The 26,681-nt window shown below is 40.6% G+C and overlaps 1 protein-coding gene and 1 pseudogene across 2 annotated transcripts; both read right to left on the bottom strand.

Moving 5' to 3' along the window:
• Window positions 1–9,267: 9,267 nt before the first annotated feature.
• Window positions 9,268–17,913, bottom strand: LOC118688212 (beta-microseminoprotein-like; annotated as a pseudogene).
• Window positions 17,914–21,781: 3,868 nt separating this feature from the next.
• On the bottom strand, window positions 21,782–25,890 carry LOC118688496 (beta-microseminoprotein-like). 2 transcript variants are annotated; one of them, XM_036386144.1, is made up of 4 exons: window positions 25,839–25,890; window positions 23,338–23,437; window positions 22,920–23,022; window positions 21,782–22,065 (listed from the first exon to the last, which is right to left on the bottom strand). In XM_036386144.1, the coding sequence occupies exons 1-4, from the start codon at window positions 25,839–25,841 to the stop codon at window positions 21,936–21,938; spliced, it is 336 nt and encodes a 111-aa protein (XP_036242037.1). In that variant the 5' UTR covers window positions 25,842–25,890; the 3' UTR covers window positions 21,782–21,935. The 2 variants fall into 2 exon arrangements, with proteins under 2 accessions (XP_036242037.1, XP_054371630.1); XM_054515655.1 differs by lacking the exon at window positions 25,839–25,890 and having other exon boundaries at window positions 23,338–23,461.
• Window positions 25,891–26,681: the final 791 nt, after the last annotated feature.

Raw genomic sequence — 26,681 nt, 5'->3', positions numbered from 1 at the left:
TAATACACTTCAGGAAGGTAGAGGAAAGGCAGATGAGGAAAAGCACTATGATGTCAGTGTTAAATAAACTGAACACACTCAAATTATTTGTCTGGGCCTTTTAGCTGTACAGCACTCTTTTTATAATTGCTCTTAATATTGTATAAATAGATTTTATAGGATATTTCTCATATTAACTACTTTTATGGACTTTGCACCAGGCACAGTGTAATGCCTGAAGTCTACAGGCTAAACATGATTTATAGTCTAGGTTTCCTATAAAAACAGCTTTCATGGAGTTGTTTGTCAGTGGACTTTGATCCAAACAAGATTATTGCAGGAAATTCTACCCTGGTATGGAAGGCTACAGAGCTATTTATATGGCACTTCTTTGCAGTATGTTGGACTCTCAGGCATGGGATTGCCATTTTTGTAATGTACCAGTCATCTCCTGGAGAATATGTTCCTTGTGCATCTGCATTTATTGACTGCATGGATTGACCTCCACAAGGCACCAAGGTGAGGGGAAGCTTTCAAGGGGCTGTTTTCCTGGTTTGTTTCATCCCATTTTCTAGCACACATGTCATTGGGGGAATGTCAATAAGTGTAATTGCATAATGAGTCCGTGTGTCTGGCAACAACTATATAATACCTGTTACTTTAAAAGCTAGATGATTTCCAAATCAATAATTAGATTTACAAACATTTATAAACACCGCAAATTTTTCTGTTTTCAAGGAGACCAATCAGTGACTACAGTGATTTGATGTATTTGAAAATGTATTTAACTCTGGGTCCCAACAGGAAAAAAGCTGGTGATAAAGTTTGGTTACAAATGTGTGTAAGACAAACCACCTAGCATCAGAAATGAGATAGATAAGGCACAATTAGAGCTGTGAAAGGCACGAGGCAAACTCATTTCTCTTGAAGCCATGCTGCTTGCTGCTTTCCTCTAAAGAGAGATCCAGAGAATATTCACCTTCTGGGGCAGTTGTGAAAGAGGAGAAATTCATCTTGTGCTCTTATCCAACTCCATTGTAGACTCTGCAACTTATCTCAGGATTAGTCTTCTTCACCACTCGGATGGAACAGCTCTTCTTGTGGAATAGGCCAACACAGTTCACCCTATCATACTTCTTGGGGACTACAACCCTGTCATTGAGAAAGGCAAAGAGAAAATCAGCAGCTGAGGCACAGTTTGAGGAGGATACTCACTGAGCTACAGCCATCCTGGAGCAGCCATGGATTGACTTGGCCTGTGGATATACATAACAAGTACTATGGGTTATGACAGAAGGAATACAGAGCCCAGATTGTGGCTTTTAACAGATGAAGTGATTTCCCAATGTTTGTTCTTATTTAAATGCAGTTCTCTGTTAGAGATTAGTATAAATTCCCACACAAAGGCAAAATATAGATTAATTCTGTCTTCCCCATTCGAACTAAAACTTCCTTGATAATAAAAACAATTTACAGAGTGATGAATCATCTCAGCATGAATGACTCCCAGCTGGGCCTCTTCTCAGCACAGGCCAACTCCCTCCCTCTTATGGCCGAGAAAAGCTGGGAATGTTTCCCTCCAAAAGTTCCTTGGATTGTAGTCTTCCTCACTTTTATGGGACTCTTTCTCCCTTCCCTTAAAAGAAGGATTTTTCTGGTCTTCTGGGGAGATAATCAGTTCACATCGCTATTCAGGAAGACACAATTCTCCTTGATGAGTCACTGCCGTCCATAGACACACAAGAACACACAAGAAAGCAAATTATCACATGTGTGTCCAGTTTTGATAAGGAGGAAATATAGGCTCTAGACAGCATGGCAAGGATGCTAGAATATCTGAACAGATGCTTTCAGATGGGTCAGTGGTTTGGTGCAGAGATACAGAAACCCACAGGTTCATGTGCTGCGGGGTGTTTAGGTATCTGGAGAAAAGCTGGTGAATAGAAGGAGCAAGGAAACAGAAGCTAAAGGGAACCACACACCCAGTTACTGTCTGAATCTAAAGAAAGACTAGGTGATGAGGAGGAGCTGTGCGCTGGGAACACCCTGTGTTTCATTATGTTTCTTCCCCAAAAAGTCTGTGTGATTGACCGATTATTCTGCTGGTCATGATTAGAGCCAACTGGGAAACAGGAAAAGGAGTTTTGTTCTCATGAGTATGACATTTCAGTACATGCTTTCAATGAGGGTTTTTAAGCCTGAATATTTCAATCAGTTTCTGAATAAACAAACAATAATTTGGGTAAACTTACAAGCTGCAGCAAGTCATTGAACCCATCTTACACCTGCACTGGAAACAATCTTCATTCTTCCACACCGCACCAAAAACATAGAGGTTTCTGTCTGAAAGGCACCCTGAATGTACACACCAGAAAATAATAGTAAATCAACAGATGTAGGCCACAGTCTTATGTTTGTGGAAATCAAAGCACTGATTTCTGTAGAATCACACCAGGGAAGAGCCTAACCCTGGGCTTTGCCCAAAAGTTACCCAGTGTTTGCTCCTGTGGTGTGCATGAGTGTATGACACAGCATGATCAAGTGCTGCAACCACATACCAGATGCATGTTATTCCGCTGTAGCAATGGATCTGAAAAACACCTTAGCTTATAGGTACTGGAGGATATTTCTGCCCTTTCTTATAGTCAACACACAGGTTTTGATTTTATTTTCTTATTCTTTCCTTCTCCCCAGTTCTTACTATACTTCAACTACTAAATGCAATTTAAACAACAGCTGTCTTTGCTTTGATTTTAGTGTCAAGTGCCCCCTTCAGATTAATCAAGTCACTTAAAAGTATATGAGTTTTTCCCACATAGGCAAGCACCTCAGTCGTACATCAGCACAGAGTGTAATTATTGAATCTCGCAGTCCAGAGATACTTCTGGGTGGGTTGATTCCCTGAGTAAGCAGCTGTTTGGATCATTCCTCAGCAAAGAGCATGTTATGCTATTCCAACATTTCTAAGAAAAAAACCTTTGAATCTCCAAATTAATGTTTCAGGAATGTTTAATATATTTGCCATTCTTACCATATTTTCTGGCTGGTCTAAGGTAACAGCGAGCAGGAATGCACAGAGTTCTTGAGAAGAGAAGGATCAAGCAAAAAACAAGCAAGAATTTCTAGAAAGAAAACAAGATTTTTTTTTTTATAATTAAGGGGTTTTTTTTCAAAGGTCTAGCACAGAGTTATGGAATAGTCCTACTATTCCAAGTAAAATCAAATATAGAAATACTTCCAGTGTAAAAACATCACATACATACACACACACACACAAAGCTGATAACTTACCATACTTGCATGGGCTGCTCACATATAATAATGAGGAGTAGTGTCTGTTTATATACAGTGAGGAAACAATGGTCAGTGCAAAGGGAGGCGATGTGAACGTGCTCCCAATGGACGCTCTAACCTGTTCCGATCATCAATCAGAAGGTGCCACCTCAAAAAGCCTTGCAAAGGCTCCTTTTGTACTCTGGCATACTTTGGCATCTTGAACTCCATTGTGCTGGTGTGAATCAGAAGAAACTCCAGCAGATACAGTGGCTGCTCTGCATCAGCACTGGTGTCAGGGGAGAAATCTGACCACCAGAAAGCAGTGCCTCCAGAACTGGCAGGCCATCAAGGACCAGCAGGGAAAGGACACTATTGTTCAACTGACCTGCTGTGAGGAGGTACAGGACAGGTCATTCATACCGTGCAGTGATGTGGAAAGTCCACTGTTCTCAGCCTGATTGATTATATTTTCAATTATTTTATACAAGACACATTATGTTCATACTTAGCAGGAACTAGCTGTAGTTATGTATCTCTCAGCTGCTGAAGCAAATCCAGGCCTGGGGACTAGAGGCAGATCAGCATGACGAGGTAGCACCTTTTTGGCAGCAAAAATGAGATGAGATGTGTATTGTCTCAGTCCAGAAGCAATGCTAAGGACTGAGGAAGGCAAAGAAAGAAAAAGTTCCATTTTATTTCACCGTATGCATGTCCTGCCTCGAACACAGCGGGAGTCAGACACCAAAGGCAATGTTGTTTCTGCAACAGTAAAATGAGGACATTTCCTTCAATACATATCTTACCAGAGGTGTCCAGGTCTTTGTGACATTAGACACAGTATGTGAGGCTGCCTCTCAGAACCAGCCAGAAAAATTAGCACATACCACTGTGGTTACATTAGGGCTGCAGGAATTCAATGCTTTACTGAATTGGAGCATATGCATAACAAGTTTCAAAAGTTGCCAGAGCATTCCCAGCCTAATGAGTTGCATTAATTCCATTAGTGTGGCTCTTTTAGCACACCTGTCTTTAATTGGGCACTTGATTGGTATGCCTGAACTCATTAGCTTCCACTGATTGACAAACAGCTAGAGGAAGCAAAGCTGCACTGAAAGTGGTTTTGGGACAGAAGGGGAAATGGCAGAACAAGTGTGGTCTCCTGAGGGATTTGGAGTCAAGTAACAGTTACGGAGGAGGTGGCCACTGTTTGTTGTGACAGAGGAGCTGAATCATTCTTTATTTGTTTGCATGAACTTAGCAAGAGACTTAAGAGCTTCTGTTGTACTTTGCTTTTAGCTTTGCAGTACAGCTGTCAAGTTTTGTGTTAACCTTATGATTTTGGTAGATCATGCTCTCTGTGTGCAGTTCTGCTGCAGGAAACGGTTGTGGTGTCTAATGAAGTGCTTTGAGGAAATACTCTTTCTCTGGTAGTCTTTAAATAAATGAATTTCTCTTTGACAGGAATTATCTATTCAAAGTAACTTGTTAGCAAAGGCAACAAGGTGAAAACATAACAAAGCTCTTATGCTACTGTGAATTTGGTTTTATTTTCATGGTAAACCAATTGATTGGGGTCTAGTATAGCAAGAGGCCAGAGCCACTTCTTCTCTGTCCCTGCTATAATTCTTGACAAATCTTGTGCTCTGTCTTGAAGAGAAATAAGTGTTACAGTGGATAATATATCCAATAAGAATATAGTTGCAGGAAAATGTAATAAGCAATTCTGACTTGAAGAGCATGATGGGTTCCAAATTATTCTCTTACTTTAAATTATTTCTAAATTAGTTGGTTATCCTTCTCTCCTTGGAGAGAAATAACTGTATTAATAACTTTCATATAATTTTTGCTCTTTCTCAGATAGGCAAATACATTTATATGTATAAAATATACACATAGAATAGGAAACTGAAGTGTGACCAAGGCTATTGCTTCCAGAGGTGCCTGTTAACTACCTCCTGAAACTGAAGCATGTTGTATTCAAGTATTCTGTGTGCACTGTGCCCTAAAAAAAAAAAAATCATCTTGGATGAATTGAGAATAAAAAACCTCAAATGCTTATGGAAGCCTGAAACATTGAGTGAATTGTCTGTGGAATCTGGAGCAGAGAAGAGGCTGAACCTGACTCTGTTCATCTTCTTGCTGACCTGCTTGGACATTTCCTCTTGAGACAAACAAGGTTTTCCATGCCAAATTATTAAAATGAGGAGAGTGGATTCTCTGTTGTGCAGTTGTAAATGAAGTTGTCTTCTGGGCCTGCCATGTTAAGCACAGATCCTCTCTTAAGGGAAGGATGAGTTCTCTCAGCCTAGGTGATGGCTGGGAAGGCTGAGTACCTCGAGAAATGGTGACTATGTCAGTTTGCTGCTTTCCCTCTGTACCTTCTCCCTTGGGCTCTGTTGTGCTGGAAGTGCTCAAAGCCCAGTTCTAGACACTCTGACTTAAGTGGAACAACTTCCTTTACTGGCTTGTGGGGGAACAGCAACAGTTAATGTGCCTCCCCTGCCTGAGTTCTGTGAAGCAATGAGAGGAACATCCAGCACCTTCTTTCCCTGTTTGTCTCGCTCCTACATCTGTCAGGGCAGGTGCCAAAGTAAACTGGTCAAATCATGGAGTGGTTTGGCTAAAACAGGGACTCAGAGCCCAGCCAAAGAGGCAATTCTGCCCTGGAAGATTTTGACAATTACAAAGACCCTATCTTTTCTGAGGAGAGGCCTGGAGCTGGAGGGACTGGGCTCTGTGATTCCCCCCCAAATCAGAGGGGTGGCGAGATGGTGGCTCCATGTCACCAAGGGTCTGAATAGGGGCAGCTCTATAGTTTAATTGCAACTTGCCCACATTGAAAACATTTCTCTGGAAGACTTCAGTGGCTTTACACATGATCTGCTGGATGTCTATTGCTTTACCTTGTGTTTCAAAACTACCTCAATGTATTGCTTAATTACTAAACACTATGGTGGGCCTCAAATTGGGTTAAAGCACAAAAATAAATCTGACCTGACTTTAAAATGGTTTGTGTCAATCTGTTTTAGAGAAGTTAATCAGGGAAACTGATATTTCTGCTGGCTCTGACAGCTGACTGACTCCATTTTTAGCTAAACTCAGGGGAGTGAGTCATTAGGAGGACCCTACACCTAATGCTCATGCAGCTCCTGGGAAATCAAATGAAATTTACAATTTTCCCTAAAACTACTACCTGAGTGGCATGGCCTTTTTCAGTGAGAAGATGGTTTGCTACTTATTAGGAGTGCTGCAGCAGCAGTCTGGCCACCACTTGTGCTGGGTGATACTGACTTCCCTCTGTGCAAAGAATTCAAGATTGACTTCCTGATGCTTTCACATTACACAAAAAGCACACTGCAGTTTATCAGCAGTCCTCAATGGAGATCCACTGGAAGCACTGGCTGTGCAAAAGCACTGAAGCCTTGGAGCAGTGTAAAGAACATGGGTCAGTGCTTGAGACCTCCTGCAATAAATAAAATGTGAAAACAGAATTTTGAGTATGGGGAAGAATACTGGGTTAAAGTAACCCAGGCTTGCTGTGTGTTTTAGATTGGTCATATGACTTGTGTGTGCTACAGTTTCATGTATATACCTGTCATAAAGCAAATCAATTCAATTCCAATCAGTTTCACCCTTAAATAAACCACAGCTTGACCCAAGGAAACATGCACACAACATTAGTTTCTAAAAGAAACTTTCAGGCTTTGAAGAGGTGCTAACGCAAACTTTCCTCCATACCAACAGAAGAGTTAACTAAGAGCAAAGTAAAGAAGCAAAATTCTCATGAATTGAATTTATCTGAGGTTTTAAAATTGGCACAGAGCAGAATGTGAACTGAAAATCTATGGCTTCCTTGGTACGCATATAATGTAAATGAGATATGTGCTTCCTTGTTTAAGTTGGATTTTCATTTTAAGATTAGGGCAAAAATCTTATTGGACACAAAACATGAATGGGTACAAAGCTATTAAGATTCAGGTGATAAGCATTGTTTAATAGGAAAACTTGCATCAGATTTATACGTGTTTTCTGGTGTTTGATTTAAAAGCTTTGGTAGGCTAAGCACTAGATTTCATTTCTAGGACAAGAACACCTTTCCAATATTTAAAAGACTTGCCTTAAAAACACTTACTGGAAGAGGAGGGCCAGGTATCCAAAACTACCTCTCCTTGTGCAGGAAAGCTTCAGGAGATGAAAGGGAAATCTGGGGTAAGAGAGCACAAAACCTACCCTGCTCTAGCTGGGATTTGCCCCTCAAGGTTCTGCAGAGCCTCCTAAACCTTTAGCCTGACAGGATAGTGGAGGAAACTTTCCTGTGAGTATTTTCTTTCCACTATGTGAATCTAGTGGTGTTATGATCTCAAAGTTTTGAGGCTGGGGCATATATTCTTTGTATGGGACTCTAGCTGTGAATGCTGAAGTAGAGAAATACAAAGGCAAAACATAACTTGGCAAAAGTGAGAAGTTCAAAGCAGAGTTTTGTATGCTCTGTTTCTGTTTTTCCAGGGTTTTGTTGAGGGTTTTGTTCTCTTCCATTAGCTAGACTCCTTGCTACAGAAGGGAGCCCTGCTGTGCTTCTGGTGTCCAAAACTAGATGCAATAGGTAAAATCATCTGTTTCCATGTTGAAACTTGGAGCAGACAAGAAGAGAGCAGAGTGCTCTGTGAGGTGTTTTGGGTCAGGCAGGAAATGAACCTTTCCTATTTTGTCATAGCAAACAGGGTAGATCCACATCTAAGAGGACTTGGCAGATGGTGGAGAAAGGTGCTTGGATGGATTTAAAATGTGATTAAATAGCTCTGGATTGTGTAGGAGTGCTGCTTCACGCTGGTTTTTCTGGAATTTGGGTGCATATGTCTACTCAGCCTTAAAAAAGGAAAGTAAATCTTTGGTCACAACTTACTTATGACTTGGTGTTCTCTGTAGACTTGCCTTACAACTGCACCTCAAAGTCTGTTGCAGGCAGAAAGATGTCAAAAGAATGGTTTGGGTTGGAAGGGACCTTTAGAGGTCATCTAGTCCAGCCCTCCTGCTGAGAGCAGGGATGCCTTCCACTAAACCAGGTTTCTCAAGGCCTTGTCCAAACTGGCCTAAAACACTTCCAAAGATAGTGCATCTGCAAGTTCTCTGAGCAACCTGTTCCAGTGTCTCACTGGCCTCATATTAAAGAATTTCTCCCTTGTGTCTAATCTGAATGTAGCCTCTTTTATTTTAAAACCTTTACTCCTTGACTTATCACTGCCTTCCCTGGTAAAACATCTCTCTCTATCCACACTGCTCCCCTTTCTGTGTCACCTCCTTTGGTGAAAATTAGAAAGAGCAACCCTACTGTTTCAATGCGCCAGGGTGGAGTTGTTTCTCAGAAATTATTTTCAAGTCCTCTAGCCTCAACCCTGAAGTGCTGGAGTCTGTACTAGGCATGGTGTCATTAGAAGAGGCCTCTAATTATACTTTATGGGTAGCTGGTAGATCTTGCAATCCATAGGTTGGTCTCCAGGAAGACATAGAGGACAAAAGTTAATAATGTAAGACATTACAGAAAACAGAGCATTCAGAAAGATTTTCAAGTAGCTTTTCATTTTTTCCCACGGTTTTTGGAATTTTAATTCTTTTGGTTTTCATCCTTAAAGAAGAAAATAAGTCACATAAATTTCCAATGGTTTATTTGATTTTATTTTAGCTTTAAGATACAGGTGTGCATAGATTATAGAATATGCTCCTTGGCACTGAAACATGACAAGAGAAGAACACAGATTAGCAGCTACCAAGGATGCTTTAAAATGCCACCTTTAATGTCTGATCTCAAGGAAGGAACAGGTCAGTTCTTTAGTCATGGTGAAGCATAAGGCAGAGAAACCAAGGGAGATTTTTGTGAGTAGATACTCAGTTTCATTATATGTTGTGTTTTAGGAGTAGATTTCACTTAACAGTTGCATTTTTAGTGGTTTTGAATTTGTGAGAGAACCATCAGAACAATAAAAGGAAATATTCCCCCAACCCACCGTTCTTCTGTTACCCCACCCATGAATGGACTGGGCATTCTTTCGAGTGATCATCTTTCTCCACTACTTTATAAGAGCAAGTCTCCTTGTTGAAAATGCTTTCACATTTCTCTTCATCATAGTCGACTGGTGTCATATAGCTGTGATTGGGAAAAGAAAAAGAGGTGATAAGACCAAGAAATAAGCAGCTTCCACTTCAGGTGGTATCTGCACCTTTGGTATGAAGAGGCTATACTGAGGAGACTTTTGGAGCAGAAAAGGGAAGTTCTAACTTTTCTGATCTACACCCAAAGGATGTTTGTTGTGCTTATTTGCTATTCCAGTATCACTGCTTTTTCTCTTCATTCACGGTATGTAACTAATATTGCATGAGTGGTTGGCTATCACTGTGGAAGACATTACAGCCAAGGTACCTTGAGCTGCTTCTCAGAGGAAAGTGAGGTAATGTGTGGCTTTGGGAAGATCTGGACTAGGATCAATAGAAATTTCTGAGTGTTCTCTCTTGAATCAATAACTTCCCTGATGTTTTAGCTCAGAGAAGAATTAAATTCTCATTTTATTTTAAATCAAGAATTATTTGTTAAATACAACCTCTGTTTTTCAGAGGAATTTCTTGCATGTTCAGTGAGGATGGTGTTGGATTAATGCATAACTTTGTCATAGGAAGTGAGTGGGAGAAGGATTATTGTTATTTCTCAGGAACTCCTGTGCAAAGGGAAGTGGTTTGCCCTGTATCATGGCAGCAGAGGAAAAACCCCACTGCTGCTCTGAACTCACCTAGTGCAGCAGCCAATTCCAGTCTTGGAACAGGAGCAATCGTTGCAGTCCTCAGTTCTCCAGCGGGAATCAAATTCATGGACCTTTCCTTCCCCATCAAGGCAGCCTGAAAATGCAGTGTATGAGCAGCCTTCAGTGTCAGACCATTGCACTAACTGTTGGATGTACAAAATGGGTGGGATCTTTGCTGGCTTTTTGCATTAACATCCCTATGTGCCAAACACAGGGGTTCCCCAAGAGAGCAGGGTGTGCTACTCTAATGCATGGAGAAGAGAGACCTGTGTCTTTCTGTCTCCTGAGGTTCTTAACAGCATGGGGTTTCCTGGTGCAGTTCATCTTCAAGTATGGAATTTGAAGAATCCAGCAGAAAGCCAACTAGACACAGACCTGGCCAGAATTAAAAAAGGCTTTGACTTTCCTATTAACACCATCTCTTGTTGACTCCTCCTTTAAAGCAAGACTACATCTGGTCAAAAAACTTTTCCCAGTCCTCAGCTGCAGGAAGAATGCAAATGTTGGATGTAAAGTTCCTATTCAACAGTCAAAGAATAGACCATAGGCCTCCTAAGTAACTGATTTGGGAAGCAGAATTTTATGCAAACAGAAGAGAGAGTGGTGGGGCTTCTAGTTTGTGTCTTCATCTGTAAATGTTCTTTTCTTTGGCGATGTTAACTCATTTCTTCAAGTAATAGTAACAGCTTTCCCAGGTAAAACTCTATTTTAGACCACTTAGGAGGTTTTTGCATATTGGCATGCATCAAATCCTGTTGTGTCAAAAAAATATCATGCTTCTCTTTTGGGAACTTTTTTTCCTGCAGCTCGACTCATCTGTAGAGTGACGGACTAGCTGTGTTCAGGAAGGGCAGATACAGACTCAAGGGGTGCAGCCATTCTGCTTTTAGGAATTTGTTTTGGGATACAGAAACAAGACATGAGTAAATTGTGTGGAATTTACTGAATACTTATAAATCTGTTTCCTGTTTTATACTGACAACACACACTTACACTTCTCCCTTCTCTGATTCCTAGATGTGGTTCCATGGTAAAAATATGACTTGCTACTTCATGCAGATGAGTAAACTAAAACTCTGCTACTTCCCTGGAAAAAGATAGTTAGTAATTTGGTCTGTGTGAAGCTCCCCAGATAACTTGTTCTTTTAATAACATATTATATTATGTTGCTCTCCATACCCCATTGCCCTCCCATTTCCCTTTAATTCCTCTCCACTGTTTCCATTTATTTCTAAATTGTGATGAATTGCACAGAATGGACAAATCAAGCAGTGATTCTGATGATGTCTGTCAAGTTGAAGGCAGTTCTTACCTACAACCACACCATTAGACATCCCTGGCTTGAATGGCATATAGAAACAAGAAGCATCAGACAGTGGCACGCTGATGGCAAGAACAAGAAGGCAGGCCAAGATGGTGTTCTGAACAAGAGAACAGAATTCATATCAATCCTTCAGTAGCTATTAAGATGTCTTGATGATTGATAACAACGAAATACACAGTGGTTTCAAATTAAAATCCAATTGTCTTTTTCAGTTTAGACACTTTAACACACTTAACTATCAAGAATACAGAACCATTTTGAAGAAGCAGAGGCAGAGCATCACATGGGAGGGGGAAAAATGTCTGTCTTTCCAAGTTGTTAAGATCAAGCATTGACTGCTAGACCCAGCTACTGTTTGTGAAAGATGTGTGTTCTATTCCTTTGCATTACCCATTAAATTTTCTAGTCTTTTTTTTATCTATAGGCTTGGTCATCATTTGCTTTTTCCCACTAATCTCACAGTTGCAAAAACTTCTTTACTGCAGTCTGTAGAACTATAGAATGTTTCACCCTAATATTGAAAGATTAGGAACAAGTGAAATAACTTCAGCTGAAGTTGAACACTCAGGTCTTGGCCCTGTACCTTACTTGCAGGTGTCACTTACAACCTAGGTAATTCTATATTCTGTGACCTTTGTTAGTGAGTTTTTTTTCTGAAAATTCAGCTGAAGTTTCAATATTAGTTTGAAATGTTTGAAGGGTAAGAGAAGAAAAGTTTATTCCAGGTAGACCAGGAATAAACAATCACATACACATACTGTATGTGAGTCGTTTCAGACAGAATAGGACTGGTGACTTATAAAAGGAAGTCACTACTGAGAGATGAGAGGAGGCAAATTTAGTGTTTCATTTTGCAGAAGAGAGGTTAAAACCCACAAACCTGCATCAGATTGACAAAGGAGTAAAAATCAAGATACCTTTTTTTGAGTTCACGGAAGTGTTCAGATATTATCCTGATTTTTCACCCCAAGTTCTTACCTGCCTTTGCCTCTCTTTGACTCTTGCTCTCATAACACAGAATTTATACATTCTTCAAGTTTCATAATGTGCCAAGTACTGAGATAAATCCAACAGAAACTCCTTTAAAATCCATAGCAATATACCATGGTCTTTTACACTACAAGATGTAAGGACTCACCATTCTTGCAGAATTATGAGACTTCCAGAAGGGAGATGGAAAGCTCATCTTCTCAGAGACCTTATATAGAGAGGGAATTTGTGATAACAGCCCTTGAGCAAACTGACCATGCATGTCTAGCACCAATGAAGTTCCTGCAAAATGACTTCATGGGGTGGGCATTAAGATAAGGCAATTACACACAGGAAGAAAGGTTTGTTCTAACAGACACTGGAGAAATAGGTGTGGCTTTTGTGCCACATCAGAGTTAGGAGGCAATTACAGGAAGCAGTTTTGAAGCCTAGAAGGAATATTAGCACTTGCCCTGAGAAAACCATTAGAGACATGATGGTTGTCAATCACAACAAAATTGCATGCTTAGTTTCAACTATCTAGGGTTTAAAACCTGGGTCCTAAATAACCATTTTCTTCCTTCTTCAGCTTTCCATCATGTAGAATATCCATATGCTCAGGTCCTCTATGAAGAAATAGGCATTACATTTTTTAATTCTTGTAGACAGTGAAAAACTGTTCCTTTTCTGCAGAGGCTGTATATGTCAGGGGCAGACACACTTTCCAAGGACAGTAATTTGATAGCAAAGAGGTCCAGTATGGTCCCCTTTTGCTTAGCTTTCACCTACAAGGTTCAAGTATTTCAAACTTTGTGGCTCTTCTTGGTGATGAAGTTTATCCCTTATTACCAGAGCTGCACAGTTTGCAATACCTGAATTAATTACTCTGACTGCATAATTGTGGTGACTTCTTGCGTGGTTTTGGGAGTAGAGGCAGAACTCCAAGTTGGGTTGGCTACTCCACATCTTCTACTCAAACTCCAGAGTTGAGAGGTAGCTCAGGCAGTCTATGAGAGAAGGCCAGAATTAGTGCAATGCAGGTCACAGTGAGACCACTACTTCCAGTGATATCTCAGCTGGCTTTCAACTCAGAAAGTTGGGTAAATTGGTTAGACTGACATTGCAATGTATAATGTACATTGGTTTTACTTTATTAAAGTTTGTCACATTTGTGTGTGAGAAAGGATAATTGTTTTAAGGAAAGGCACATGCAAACACTAAAATATACAGTGCACTGTTTACACAAGAACATATTGTAAAGGTAGTAGAAGGAAGTTTTATCTTGGTGGGGACACTTTTCTTAAGTCTGAGGTTCATATATCCACAAATCTCAAAGCCTAGGCCATCAGATCTCTCCTAGGACAGGAATTATTAAAGAATTGTATAAATTTTATAGCAAGGTACACAGGCAGTGTGAGCAATTTGTCCCAGGTAACAGATGGCAGAGCAGAAACTTGAATTGAGACTTCAATTCAACATGTGAGATCCAAGATTGAGACAATAATATCATTTCTTCTCTGATCTGAACACACCTGCCTTTTTCCATGTGTAGCCAAGTCCCCATCCCCAAGCTGAATTTCAGTTTTAATTCAATGCAGTTTCAGTGGGATGAGAAACACCTAGTTTTTTATCTTGGTGCAAACGCACTTTTAAAACACATGATAATTTCTCAGCTAGCCTGGAAAATCCTGTCAGATCATGATCCCAGGATGAAGGATCAGTGCTAAGCAAGGGACATAGGGACAGACAAAAAGATCTAAAGGGCCAATCACAAATAGCAGGCCACGCTCGCAACAAGGCAGCCTCCATCTCTGAAGTCTGAGAGGTAGAACTGAGGGAGATGGCCACTGATATTGTACCAGCAAGAACAGAAGTCCAGAGGCACTAAATCAAAATGAATAGGAGTGGCAGATTCAGGAAAAAAGATATCTCCAGCTTATGGGAAAAGCTAAATATCCTGCACTCCTACCTTCCATCTCAAGATGTGTAGTAAAAAGAAATCTGAGAAGTCTTCAGTGAACCAGAATAAGGACAGAAAAGTTTGTTCCACAAATTAAAAAAACCACAGTGATTCCAAACACAGCTTGTTATCTTGACCCTGCAGCTGATTAAGCAAATGAAAACCATATATTTGTGAAAAAGACTTTTTGTGGAGCCATGACTTGAGGAGTTAGCTATAGGAAGGATGGCAGGTTGGAGCATTGCTGTAGCTCTGTCCACTAGTGCCTCTGCTTTTGTGGAACTTACATGGTGCAACAGTGGACACTGCTCTGGCCACACTGGCATTGGGAGTGTGCCTTTGTTCCTCCAGGTGGTAGCAAATTATCTGCTCTTTCATCTTGAACACAAGCTGCCCATGCATGCACAAAAGTAAAGAAGGCTTAACTTCAATTTCATATCAACAGTTATTTAGTCCAGCATCCTTTAGACTTGTTTCTGGGGAAAGTCAGTTAATTTTGGGTATATCCCTTCTACACTATAATTCAGCTCTATTTAAAGAGCATGAGCTTTTTTCCATTTTAAAAACCTGTTAGCTACTGAGTTCATGAAGACTAAATGCCACGGTTGGAAGTTATTGCTGCATGTCTCAGAACAGACTGGGATGGGGCGAGCAATCACAGAATTCTTCTGCCAAATCCAAAGAATATCTTGGCTTTTGGGACCTCTTCTCTTTTTTCTTTGCTGTTTTCCTCTGTAATGTGTCAAATCCTGCTTCCTGGCATTTCTAGTCCTACACCCTTCCTCTCTGATTGAGATGGGCAGGAACTAGAACAGAACACCATGAGAGATTTTGTGACTTGCATCTCTGGCAGGTTTCACCAGAATTCTACTTGGGCTGTTTAGTTTGTACTAACAGTATGCACTATGCAGTGGTGTGAAGAAGTAAGCCCAGAAAACCCTGCTGTAAAACCCCCACAGTGTCTTGGAATACTTCTTTAAAGTAATTTATCACTTTCTGAGAGCAAACTGGGGCTAGGAGAATTGCTTTCCCTCTCTTTGACAAAGCAAAAATTAATGGCCACCTGAAAAATGGTAGAAAATGCAACAAGTTTCATGTAATTTTTTTTCACAAAATGACAGCTGGCATTTTATTTTTGAAATCCTTAAAATGTGAAATATGCAGCAGATTAAATACATGTGTTGTATTGCCATGACTCTCTGATCGTATAGGTGTCAACAGGTGGAATTTGAGTGCTATAAAATCTTTAGAATCTGAAACTTGGACTCACTCTGACAATAATGGGTTGTTTCTAAGAAGCTTTTGTATGGTATAACCTGTAGATATAAAAAAAGGAAAAACTTATTCTCCAGTGTTTTACCAACACAAAAATATTTCTCATTTGGAAGGGAAGTTCTGATGGGATTTCTGAGGAAGTTACCAAAATTCAATAAGATTTTCTTTAGTCTCATTTCTGTGAAGGATGGAAAACAGAATTGGTACCTCTCTCTTTTTGCCCTACACATTTCATTAATTTTTGGTGGTGCAAAAATAATAAAAAATTCAAAACAGAGGATGAGTGATGTATTAGTCCGTTTTCCTGCAGATGGATAATCTCATGAATAAAAAATCCCAAACCAGTAAAAATTACCTGTGGCAATGTTCTTGAGCATTTCCCAGCTCTGAGCAAGGGAGATTAAAGACTCCTGAGCTTCATTGCTAAATTATTTTTATTTAGAAGGGGAAAAAAAAGCAAGTTTCAGTATTGGTATCTACTCTGGTAATAGAAAAACCAATATAATTGCACATTGAGAGTAAAAAATGTCTTTTAAAACATTTATATGCAGTTTCTGGGTCTCAGTGAAGACAGTTTATTCTCTGGAGCCTATGAGACAAGGCTCTACATTTCCTTGGTCTGGTAAACCCATCATAATTCATTTTCTTTCTTCTCCAGTGTCAGCTCTTGTTTGTGCTGAGCTGTTCAGATCCTGCTTCAAGCACAAGTCGTGGAGGAGGTGCCCTTGCAGTACAAGATGGGCTTCCCCACCCACAGATAACTTCTAGAAGTATGTGCTAATCACACAAATATGCTGGTTCTTCCCAGAACCATAAAGAATATATTCTCATGAGATTCAAATCCTGTTTTAGATTTCTTTCTTTGGTCATTCAATCACACTTTTACTGGTTCTGCAGCAAATCAAAAATCTTCTTGCACTAAGAAAATCATCTTCATCTGTAAGAAAACTGGCACCCAGATACTACAGAAACTCTTGGGACCTTACAGGTAATAAGGCTCTAATTTAAAAAAAAATATATACAGGTTGAACAAAGAAAACTAGTAGAATAAAATCCTACTTAATTTAAAAGTTAAACATCTATAAATCACTTAAAATACAAAGTCTTAACAACTAAAATTAAGTACATGAATATGACCTTTTGATAGAAATGAGGAACTCTTTTTGATGATGCATCTGATAAGCTGAATTACAACACTTAGGAGATCAGAAGGCAGATACTGAGGTGCTCTCTTTTATGAGATTTTCCCATCTCATAGTGCTTCTCTGTGATGGCAAAGCATCTTTAGGAAGCAGAGGAATTCCACGATGCAGAGAGGTTTGGAGCAGGGGTTAGCCCACAAGAGAAGCAGCAGAACATGGCTGTGAGGAGTCGTCCCTCTGCAGGATATCATAGCGACAGCGCTTCTTATCAAAAACAAATTTACAGTTCTTTCTGTCATAAGAAACAGGAGTCAAATAGCTGTCAGAGGCAAAGAGAAAGCAAATGTTAGCTTGAGAGCAATAAAAGATTCAATACTTCAGTGATTATAGCTTGAACTACTGCTGAGTGAGACAGGTCAAACTATGGCTAAGGGCAGCTGAGCTTGCAGAGTACAACACAGCTGCAGCTTCCAGAGCCTCAAATGATGCCCTGTGCACTGCACTGTGAAGATGTTCCAGGATGCTCAGCACTAGCAAAGGCACTTCTAGCACAGCACTCTGCAGTGACATAAGCATGGGCTTGGCATCTTTCCTTTTTCTGTTTAATTTTTCATTATTTCCACTTTGCATAGGATATGGTGGCTGCTCCCTGATGGACTGAGCCACCTGAATAAAGACAAAGATCATCATCAAGGTATTTTAGGCTTTTGAGAAAGCAGGAGAAGGAAAGGAGAAGGCTGGAGAAATACTTCAGAGCAGAGCTTTGTCATTCTTGTTTAGCATGTTCACTGGAGAAAAGCACTTCAGGAAAGGGATTCAGATCACCAGAAGCTCTATAGGGAAACTTCATTTAAGTCACCTACCCCCACTTTCTCAATAACTGCAGTGAAAGAGGGGTTCACAAGTTCCTTAAAAATTAAAGGCAAGCACCAACTGGATGTGCCTGGAAAGGCTTGTGTCCACTCCCAGTCAGCAGAAAATGAGAAAAGGCAAACACAGCTAAGGGTGCAAACAATTGAGAGCTGTATGTGGTTTTCACTAGCTCTGTGACCTGGGTGAGAAAAGGCTCCCTTGTGCCCTTACAAACCCATTTATCCCCAGCAATGGAAAGCAGTGGTCATCTTACAGAAATGATGGTACCAAAAAATTCAAACTTACAGGGAACAGCATTGCATTCTACCTTGCTGGCAGTCGCATTGGTAGCAATCTTCTGTCCTCTCAATGTGTCCAAAGGGATACAGTTTTTCATTGAATATACAGCCTGCATAAAACAGCAGCAAAACAGAACAGGTTCTATAAGCCTCCACCTAAACACAGAAGAGTTAAAAAATTATTTCAGCTATTCTGAAAATGGAATTCCAGGTAATAGTAAAGTACAAGGAATTGGGTTTTACTCTTTCAACTCCTGAATGGGCTCCATGTGCTGGAACAGCAGTAGCAAGCTACCACCAGTTGCAGTAACATTGCTGCAACCACACGCAGCCCAGGGGAACACTTTGTTTTTCCCCTGCTTTTAGCATCGTGCTGCTGGAGGCCCCTGCTTGTGTTTTTCCAATGTCTTCCTTCTCCCTTTTATTTTGAGCCCTTCCTGGCAGTTCCACAGAGAGCCAAGTTACCACAGAGCAATCAGGTCAGAGGATCTCCCTTGTTTCTACCTCTGTAGGGCCTCCCTGGAACCTGAAGTTTCACAATGCAGTATCCATGACCCAGGGTCACCATGCTGCCCACTGCAACAAGGAAAGCCAGAAAGCTCTTCTGTAGAGAGAAAGAGCAAATGGTAATTTCTCCCTGTTTATGAATGAGCATATATTATAGAAACTGCTGCCTATTCTGTAGAACCTATGCCATTCATGAGATGCTCATCCAAGGTACTTCTTGATGTCTGTACCTTTGGGATTACGTGAGCACAAATCACAGCAGAATCAGGCCATAGGACTTTGTTGGTCTATTTATCATTACCTAACTGTTGATTTAGATTCTGCAAACACCTTTGGAGGCTTGAAGAGCTGGAACAGGACACAATTTGGGGGATCAACATGAAGAACAGAAAAAATACACAGACAAAATATACACACTTTTTTTCTTCGCAAAAGGACAATACTTTAGAGACTGTGCTTCACATTTATAAGTTTTAAAAGCACGGTCCTGAATGTTTGCAAAACTCTGAATGGTTTCACAAACATTTCTGAGGAGAGGATAACAGCAAGGAAAGACTGTACAGCTTCTTGCAAAGAATTCCAATGCAAAGAGCAAAATTCGCAGTAATCTTCCAAGAGGTGCCTTCCTGTCTTTGCATCTAACAGGTTTGAAATGCAATATAGCCACATTTAAAATGTGTAACTAGATGGTTCTCTTAAATGCTCTCCTTTTGCAGTTTTAAAGCAAATACCTATCTGTATCCCCATTACAAAAACACCCAAACCAATCTAAACCTTTGACTTACCATTGTGGAATGCTTGGCTTCCAAAGAGCTCTAGGTTTCCTGAGAAAGCTGAAGTTCTTTATGTGGAATCAGAGTGCAAATATTTTATGCTGCCTTTATGTTGTGCAGTCCAAGTCTAGGTGGAGGGGGAAAAGCCTGCTCCATGCAAATGCAGTTATTTTGTAATATCCAAAGAAATCTCTGAAATTTTTCCAGCTGGCAATGAGAAAATGTTTGGTTTTGTAGAGCACCGACCTGGGTAAATTGCTGACTCCAGAACTTTGAATTCCTTGGAAGAATTATGATTAGAAAAATGCCTTTCTGATGGAAAACAAATATTGATAGCTAAGCTGTAGACAGCGTTATCCAGCTAGGTGATTTTTAGGTGGGGTAGAAATGCATGCCAAATCCTGCCTGCCATCAGAGGGCTGGAACATGCTGAGTGGTGTGTTAGGTGTTAATAGCAAATGGAGCTTCTGCCAGATCTTTGCATTCTCACTGTGAGTGCTGTGGTGTGCACTGAAAGATAACAAAGGTGCTTGGCCTCTACCAGGATCAAAACCTCTGAACATTGAGACCTTAGCTGAAGCTGGATCCCATTACAGGAGCTCTCTTTCTTCTCCACCAAAATAAGTTATAAGGTAATAATCTAATTTTCATATATTTTAGAAAAATATTTTCTCACCTTATTTGTGAGGCTTTTCTAGGGAAAATATTTGGAATTCTGAAATACTTCAATGTTAGATGGCACAGTTGCAGCTACAAGCTGGATATTAATCTTGATGTCTGCAATTTACCGTGCTTCACACTAAAAAGTTATCTCTCAGGATAATCCAAGTTTAGTTATTCATTATATTCTTTATGTATGCAAATAAAATTTTAATCGACTCATAAATTCTGAAAAGCATATTTTCTCAAGAGGCAGTTCTGTGAGCTACTTAGGTAGAAGACTTTGATCTCCATGCTCAAAATACAACCTCTCTTAGAAGCCGTGGCTTTTTTTCTCTAAGCAAGAACATTCCTTCAGGTGCATCAGCTGAGGCTGTGTTCTGTGTAATTTTGACATGAAGTAGCATAAAAACAGAAGAGTCATTCGGGACAAATTTCAAAACTGTTCCTCTCCTGCAGAACGCAAAACCCTTTTGGGCAAAACTTACTTTAGAATGTTAAGCAACACGCAAATGTTTGTTTTCACATGCTCCATTTAGAGGAATGATGGGATGGAATCAGTGAATGGGAGTCAAAATTTTAAGAGGGCAAATGTGAATGTCTCTACTGGAAAAAGCTGAGCTGACTCTTTAGTCTGGCCTCTCACATTTTCATCTTTACAGGAACCAGCTGTACAGAAACAAAGAGCTATGCAAGCTGGTATCCAGCCTGCAGCACAGAGAACTTTAAAAGGTGAAGTATGTAATACCAGTGCCTGCAAAATACTTGGATTTTTTTCCCCAAACCAAGGTAGGTTACTTGCAGGTCTTAGAAACTTTAAAAAAAAGTTCATAAGCAAATGACCAAAGCCAGACAAAATACACCCCATTAAACCTTTCTGATTCTAATAATGGCTCGCAGAGATAGATTGTCTTGTGATTGATTGTCTTATGAAGGAAATACCCCTGCTGGAAAAATGTAGATTGGCTCTTGATTTGGGGAATGCTCAGCTGTGTGTAACCTCATACTATTACAAGACAGCAGATTTGTTGTGATCATGGAATTTCACTAAAGAATCCACTTGTTTTGGAAGGTGCGTTTCTTTTCAAACCATGGAACAGCTAACTACAGCCACTGTTGTGGCTTTTTAATATCCAATTCTGAAGTGGAGACCTCCATGTAGAGGCAGCATTTAACAGGGTGTTGCTGTCTGGTTTGATATTTGTAGGCAGATTTAGGACCCTAGGCATTGCCAGGTGGGAGATCTGATTTCCAAGCCTTGCTTTGAAGCTGAGCTTCATTCCCCTGAGAATGTGGAGAATTGTTGTACTGAAGAGACAGAAGGCATCTGCATTGTTAGTAGCTCAAGCTCTGCTGCCATAAGGAAGCACGTCTCCAGGGGCTGATCTAGATCTCTTTTTCAAAGTGGACAAGAACCACAAAAGCAGCACAGTGGGTGCAGACTTTCGGGATCAGGGCTTGGCAGAGGACAAGTCAGAGTACCAGAGATTAAAGTTTAACATTGCTTTAAACCACAGGTGTTGGCAGAGAGTGGGAAAAGGACATGAAGAGTCGCTGCCAGTTTTGGGTGATGGCGTTGATGAAAATAAGGGAAAAAATGGGAGAAAGGGGATGATGATCTCTCATCCTCACTTTCCTGAGGTGTTAGCAGCACAGGTCTTACCAAAAGTCTGTGCACGATGAATAAGAGCCATGGTAGAGCATGTCCCAAATAGTGCATCACTTCCAAATGAAAATGGATTTGGGCACCTGGCTAAAAGAGAACCTGGAAAGCATGAGAGTGGCTTGTGCCAGGGTAATGGTGCATAGCATGTCAGAGTAGAGAGCCAAATGCATTTCTTTGTCAAAGAAGGTGGCATTTCCCCATGTCACTGCAAAAAACAAAACATCAATATGAAGCATTTATGGATGTTTCATCCCAGTATATTGTAGCAAATAAATGCAGTAATGACAGAAATGAGGTACTCTATCTGATTATGCATCTGATAAGCTGAATTACAACACTTAGAAGGCAGCTACTGAAGTCCTCTCTTATGAGATTTTCCTGTGTCATCGTGCTTCTCTGTGATGGCAAAGCATCTTTAGGAAGCAGAGGAATTCCACGATGCAGAGAGGTTTGGAGCAGGGGTTAGCCCACACGAGAATAGACAGAACACATCTTTGAGGGGTCGTTCTTCTGCACCACATCATAGTCACAGCGCTTCTTGTTGAAGACAACTTTACATTTCTTTTTGTCGTAAGCAACAGGAATGTGAAAGCTGTCAGAGGCAAAGAGAAAGCAAATGTTAGCTTGAGAGCAATAAAAGATTCAATACTTCAGTGATTATAGCTTGAACTACTGCTGAGTGAGACAGGTCAAACTATGGCTAAGGGCAGCTGAGCTTGCAGAGTACAACACAGCTGCAGCTTCCAGAGCCTCAAATGATGCCCTGTGCACTGCACTGTGAAGATGTTCCAGGATGCTCAGCACTAGCAAAGGCACTTCTAGCACAGCACTCTGCAGTGACATAAGCATGGGCTTGGCATCTTTTATCTTTTTTCCATTAATTTTTCATTATTTCCAGATTGCATAGAATGTGGTGGCTGCTCCCTGATGGACTGAGCCACCTGAATAAAGACAAAGATCATCATCAAGGTATTTTAGGCTTTTGAGAAAGCAGGAGAAGGAAAGGAGAAGGCTGGAGAAATACTTCAGAGCAGAGCTTTGTCATTCTACGTTCAGCATATTCACTGGAGAAAAGCACTTCAGGAAAGGGATTCAGATCACCAGAAGCTCTATAGGGAAACTTCACTTAAGTCACCTACCCCCACTTTCTCAGCTAATGAAAGACAACTGCAGTGAAAGAGGGGTTCACAAGTTCCTTAAAAATTAAAGGCAAGCACCAACTGGATGTGCCTGGAAAGGCTTGTGTCCACTCCCAGTCAGCAGAAAATGAGAAAAGGCAAACACAGCTAAGGGTGCAAACAATTGAGAGCTGTATGTGGTTTTCACTAGCTCTGTGACCTGGGTGAGAAAAGGCTCCCTTGTGCCCTTACAAACCCATTTATCCCCAGCAATGGAAAGCTGTGGTCATCCTACAGGAAATGATGGTACCAAGAATTTCAAACTTACAGGGAACAGCATTGCATTCCACCTTCATCACAGTCACATTTATAGCAATCTTCTGTCCTCTCAATGTGTCCAAAGGGATACAGTTTTCCATTGATTATACAGCCTGCATAAGACAGAAGCAATATCGAACGGGTTCTTTAAGCCTCCACCTAAAGGAGGTGTCAACTCCTGAATGGGCTCCATGTGCTGGAACAGCAGTAGCAAGCTACCACCAGTTGCAGTAACATTGCTGCAACCACACGCAGCCCAGGGGAACACTTTGTTTTTCCCCTGCTTTTAGCATCGTGCTGCTGGAGGCCCCTGCTTGTGTTTTTCCAATGTCTTCCCCCTCCCTTTTATTTTGAGCCCTTCCTGGCAGTTCCACAGAGAGCCAAGTTACCACAGAGCAATCAGGTCAGAGGATCTTCCTTGTTCTTACCATCTTTGGCCTCCCCTGGCTTGTGAATTTTCCTCCAGCAGTAGGCATCACCCAGCGTCACTATGATGCCCATTGCAACAAGGTAGGCCAGGAAGCTCTTCTGTAATAGAAACACAGAGGTCATGCCATGCATTTTAATCGGCATTGATTAGCTCTGTTTTCAAAAGCTGTCACAATCTGAGTCAAAATTGGAAATAACCTTAAGTGTATATGAAAATAGTGGAAAAGTACACTCCAGATATTTCCCTGCATTTTTCATTTAGGTGGGAAGATACAAAATGGCATGATATTACCGTGTCAGCAGCATCACTCCCTGCCAAAATACAGTCTCTAAAAATCACACAAAACTTCAATAGTATTATAAAATTGAAAGCCCTGCCAAGCTCTTGTCAGTGCTTTATTTATTGCCTTTGAGTCAGCTTTAGCTGTTTCTCTAGGAAATCTTTGTTGAGCATCCCATTGCTTCACTTCTGGGTACAGCAATTGCTTCACATTTTGCAATGGAGAGGAGATCTCAGATCTAAATCTATTCCAGTAGTTTTTTTGACACAGGTGGCTAGTCATGGAAGAGAGAGATAAATGTGTGTCTTTGGGCAAAATTTGAGTGCTGTACATTGTACTTAGCATCACCTGAGCCATCTTGTGAAACCATGCAGACACAGGTTGGGACTTGACACAGGACACACTCCTTTTCTCTCGGGGGGGCAACAGCTAGGCATCTAAAGAGGCTTTCAGGTATGTCCCCTGGGACCTGCTGAACATCCAGAACTTTTTTTGAAAAAGTCTGCATGACTTTGTAATGATTGTTTTACTGGAGCAGAGGGACTAGAGAAGCAGGAGAGAGCACAGATTTATTTTGATGGGTTGCTTCAGCTGAATAACGTAAAGGAAAAGTTTCGGAATAGCCAGAGACTGAGAAGCAATGGAGGAAGTTATTTAATTTTTCTTGATAGCACTTGAAGACTAACAGGAAAGGATTGGAAATGAGTAGAGCTTTCCAAGTTACTGAACTTTGGAAGTTCAGTCGCTTCCAATGTTCAGAAGTTTGCAAAGTTCTGAACTTTGGAAGATATTGCTGAAACTGTTGCTGCTTGAAACAGGGTTTAAAGTAGCAGTGAGATATTTGGCTTACTTGAATCACAATGCCATAAGACATTAAAAGGTTCTGAGCCTCGGGGAGGAGGTGAGCCAATGAGAAACTCCTCTGTCTGCCGTGGAAAAAACTTGATATTTTAATCCTTGATTTCCTCCTTTATTATGGGACAGACATTTAAAGTATAGTGAAAGCAAGAAAGAGGAGGGTTTATGGAGTGGTCTGGGAAGGAGGAAATGCTTCATTTTAATTGTGGTTCTGTGATGTGGAGTTCCTGAGGCTTTAGGCTAGAAGAGAGACAGCTATCATGCTGAGCACCATAGCCAGAATGAAAGAAGATAAAGGGAAAGACTGAAACTCCTAAAGTGTGCTATTCTATGGTGCCTGAGTTAGATGATTGCAACAACACAGATACTCCATGCCATGTCACTCATGTCTTTATAGAAAATACAAAAATCCTTCATGTGTTGTGCTGTCTTCTGATAATATTTCATCTTTTTTTCCCTCTAGTATTTTCCTTATCATGCTACTCCCGGAACTGCCAGTCACATGAGCTCAGGCATGGTCATCTCTCTAAAGATCAAAATTTAAGACCTTCCACTGAAACTAAAGACAAACATAAGGGGAAGGCTCTGGTGTTCAATCAGGTGTCTGAATGTTCTTTATGCTGAAACAAGCAAGTGATATGTCAGCAAAGTTACAGAAACTTGGCAATAAAGCTTAAACACAGAAAGAAGCAAATGGTAATTTCTCTCCTGTTTATGAATCAACATATATTACAGACACTGCTGCCTCCTCTGTAGAACCTATGCCATTCATGAGATGCTCATCCAAGGTACTTCTTGATGTCTGTACCTTTGGGATTACGTGAGCACAAATCACAGCAGAATCAGGCCATAGGACTTTGTTGGTCTATTTATCATTACCTAACTGTTGATTTAGATTCTGCAAACACCTTTGGAGGCTTGAAGAGCTGGAACAGGACACAATTTGGGGGATCAACATGAAGAACAGAAAAAATACACAGACAAAATATACACACTTTTTCTTTGCAAAAGGACAATACTTTAGAGACTGTGCTTCACATTTATAAGTTTTAAAAGCACGGTCCTGAATGTTTGCAAAACTCTGAATGGTTTCACAAACATTTCTGAGGAGAGGATAACAGCAAGGAAAGACTGTACAGCTTCTTGCAAAGAATTCCAATGCAAAGAGCAAAATTCGCAGTAATCTTCCAAGAGGTGCCTTCCTGTCTTTGCATCTAACAGGTTTGAAATGCAATATAGCCACATTTAAAATGTGTAACTAGATGGTTCTCTTAAATGCTCTCCTTTTGCAGTTTTAAAGCAAATACCTATCTGTATCCCCATTACAAAAACACCCAAACCAATCTAAACCTTTGACTTACCATTGTGGAATGCTTGGCTTCCAAAGAGCTCTAGGTTTCCTGAGAAAGCTGAAGTTCTTTATGTGGAATCAGAGTGCAAATATTTTATGCTGCCTTTATGTTGTGCAGTCCAAGTCTAGGTGGAGGGGGAAAAGCCTGCTCCATGCAAATGCAGTTATTTTGTAATATCCAAAGAAATCTCTGAAATTTTTCCAGCTGGCAATGAGAAAATGTTTGGTTTTGTAGGGCACCGACCTGGGTAAATTGCTGACTCCAGAACTTTGAATTCCTTGGAAGAATTATGATTAGAAAAATGCCTTTCTGATGGAAAACAAATATTGATAGCTAAGCTGTAGACAGCGTTATCCAGCTAGGTGATTTTTAGGTGGGGTAGAAATGCATGCCAAATCCTGCCTGCCATCAGAGGGCTGGAACATGCTGAGTGGTGTGTTAGGTGTTAATAGCAAATGGAGCTTCTGCCAGATCTTTGCATTCTCACTGTGAGTGCTGTGGTGTGCACTGAAAGATAACAAAGGTGCTTGGCCTCTACCAGGATCAAAACCTCTGAACATTGAGACCTTAGCTGAAGCTGGATCCCATTACAGGAGCTCTCTTTCTTCTCCAACAAAATGAAAAATTCTTCTCAAATCAAAACCCTGCTGTTACTCCTGTGGAACTGTTCTGGCTCTGACCTGAATAAATGCAGTAGAGTATCGGATCACTTTTAAATGTGCAGTTTCCCAAGAAGTGATAAACTTCAGATTGCTAATCAAGTACTCTTCTTTCTCTTGTTCCTACAACCTCTTTTCAGAAAGAACTGTCCACCTCTGGCCCTACCTACATTTAAAATACTTCATTACAGAT

Source organism: Molothrus ater, chromosome 8 (genome assembly GCF_012460135.2).
Source record: "Molothrus ater isolate BHLD 08-10-18 breed brown headed cowbird chromosome 8, BPBGC_Mater_1.1, whole genome shotgun sequence".
Lineage (NCBI taxonomy): Eukaryota > Metazoa > Chordata > Aves > Passeriformes > Icteridae > Molothrus > Molothrus ater.
The sequence above is the reverse complement of the archived record's forward strand: the minus strand, read 5'-3'. Positions and strand labels throughout refer to the sequence as shown.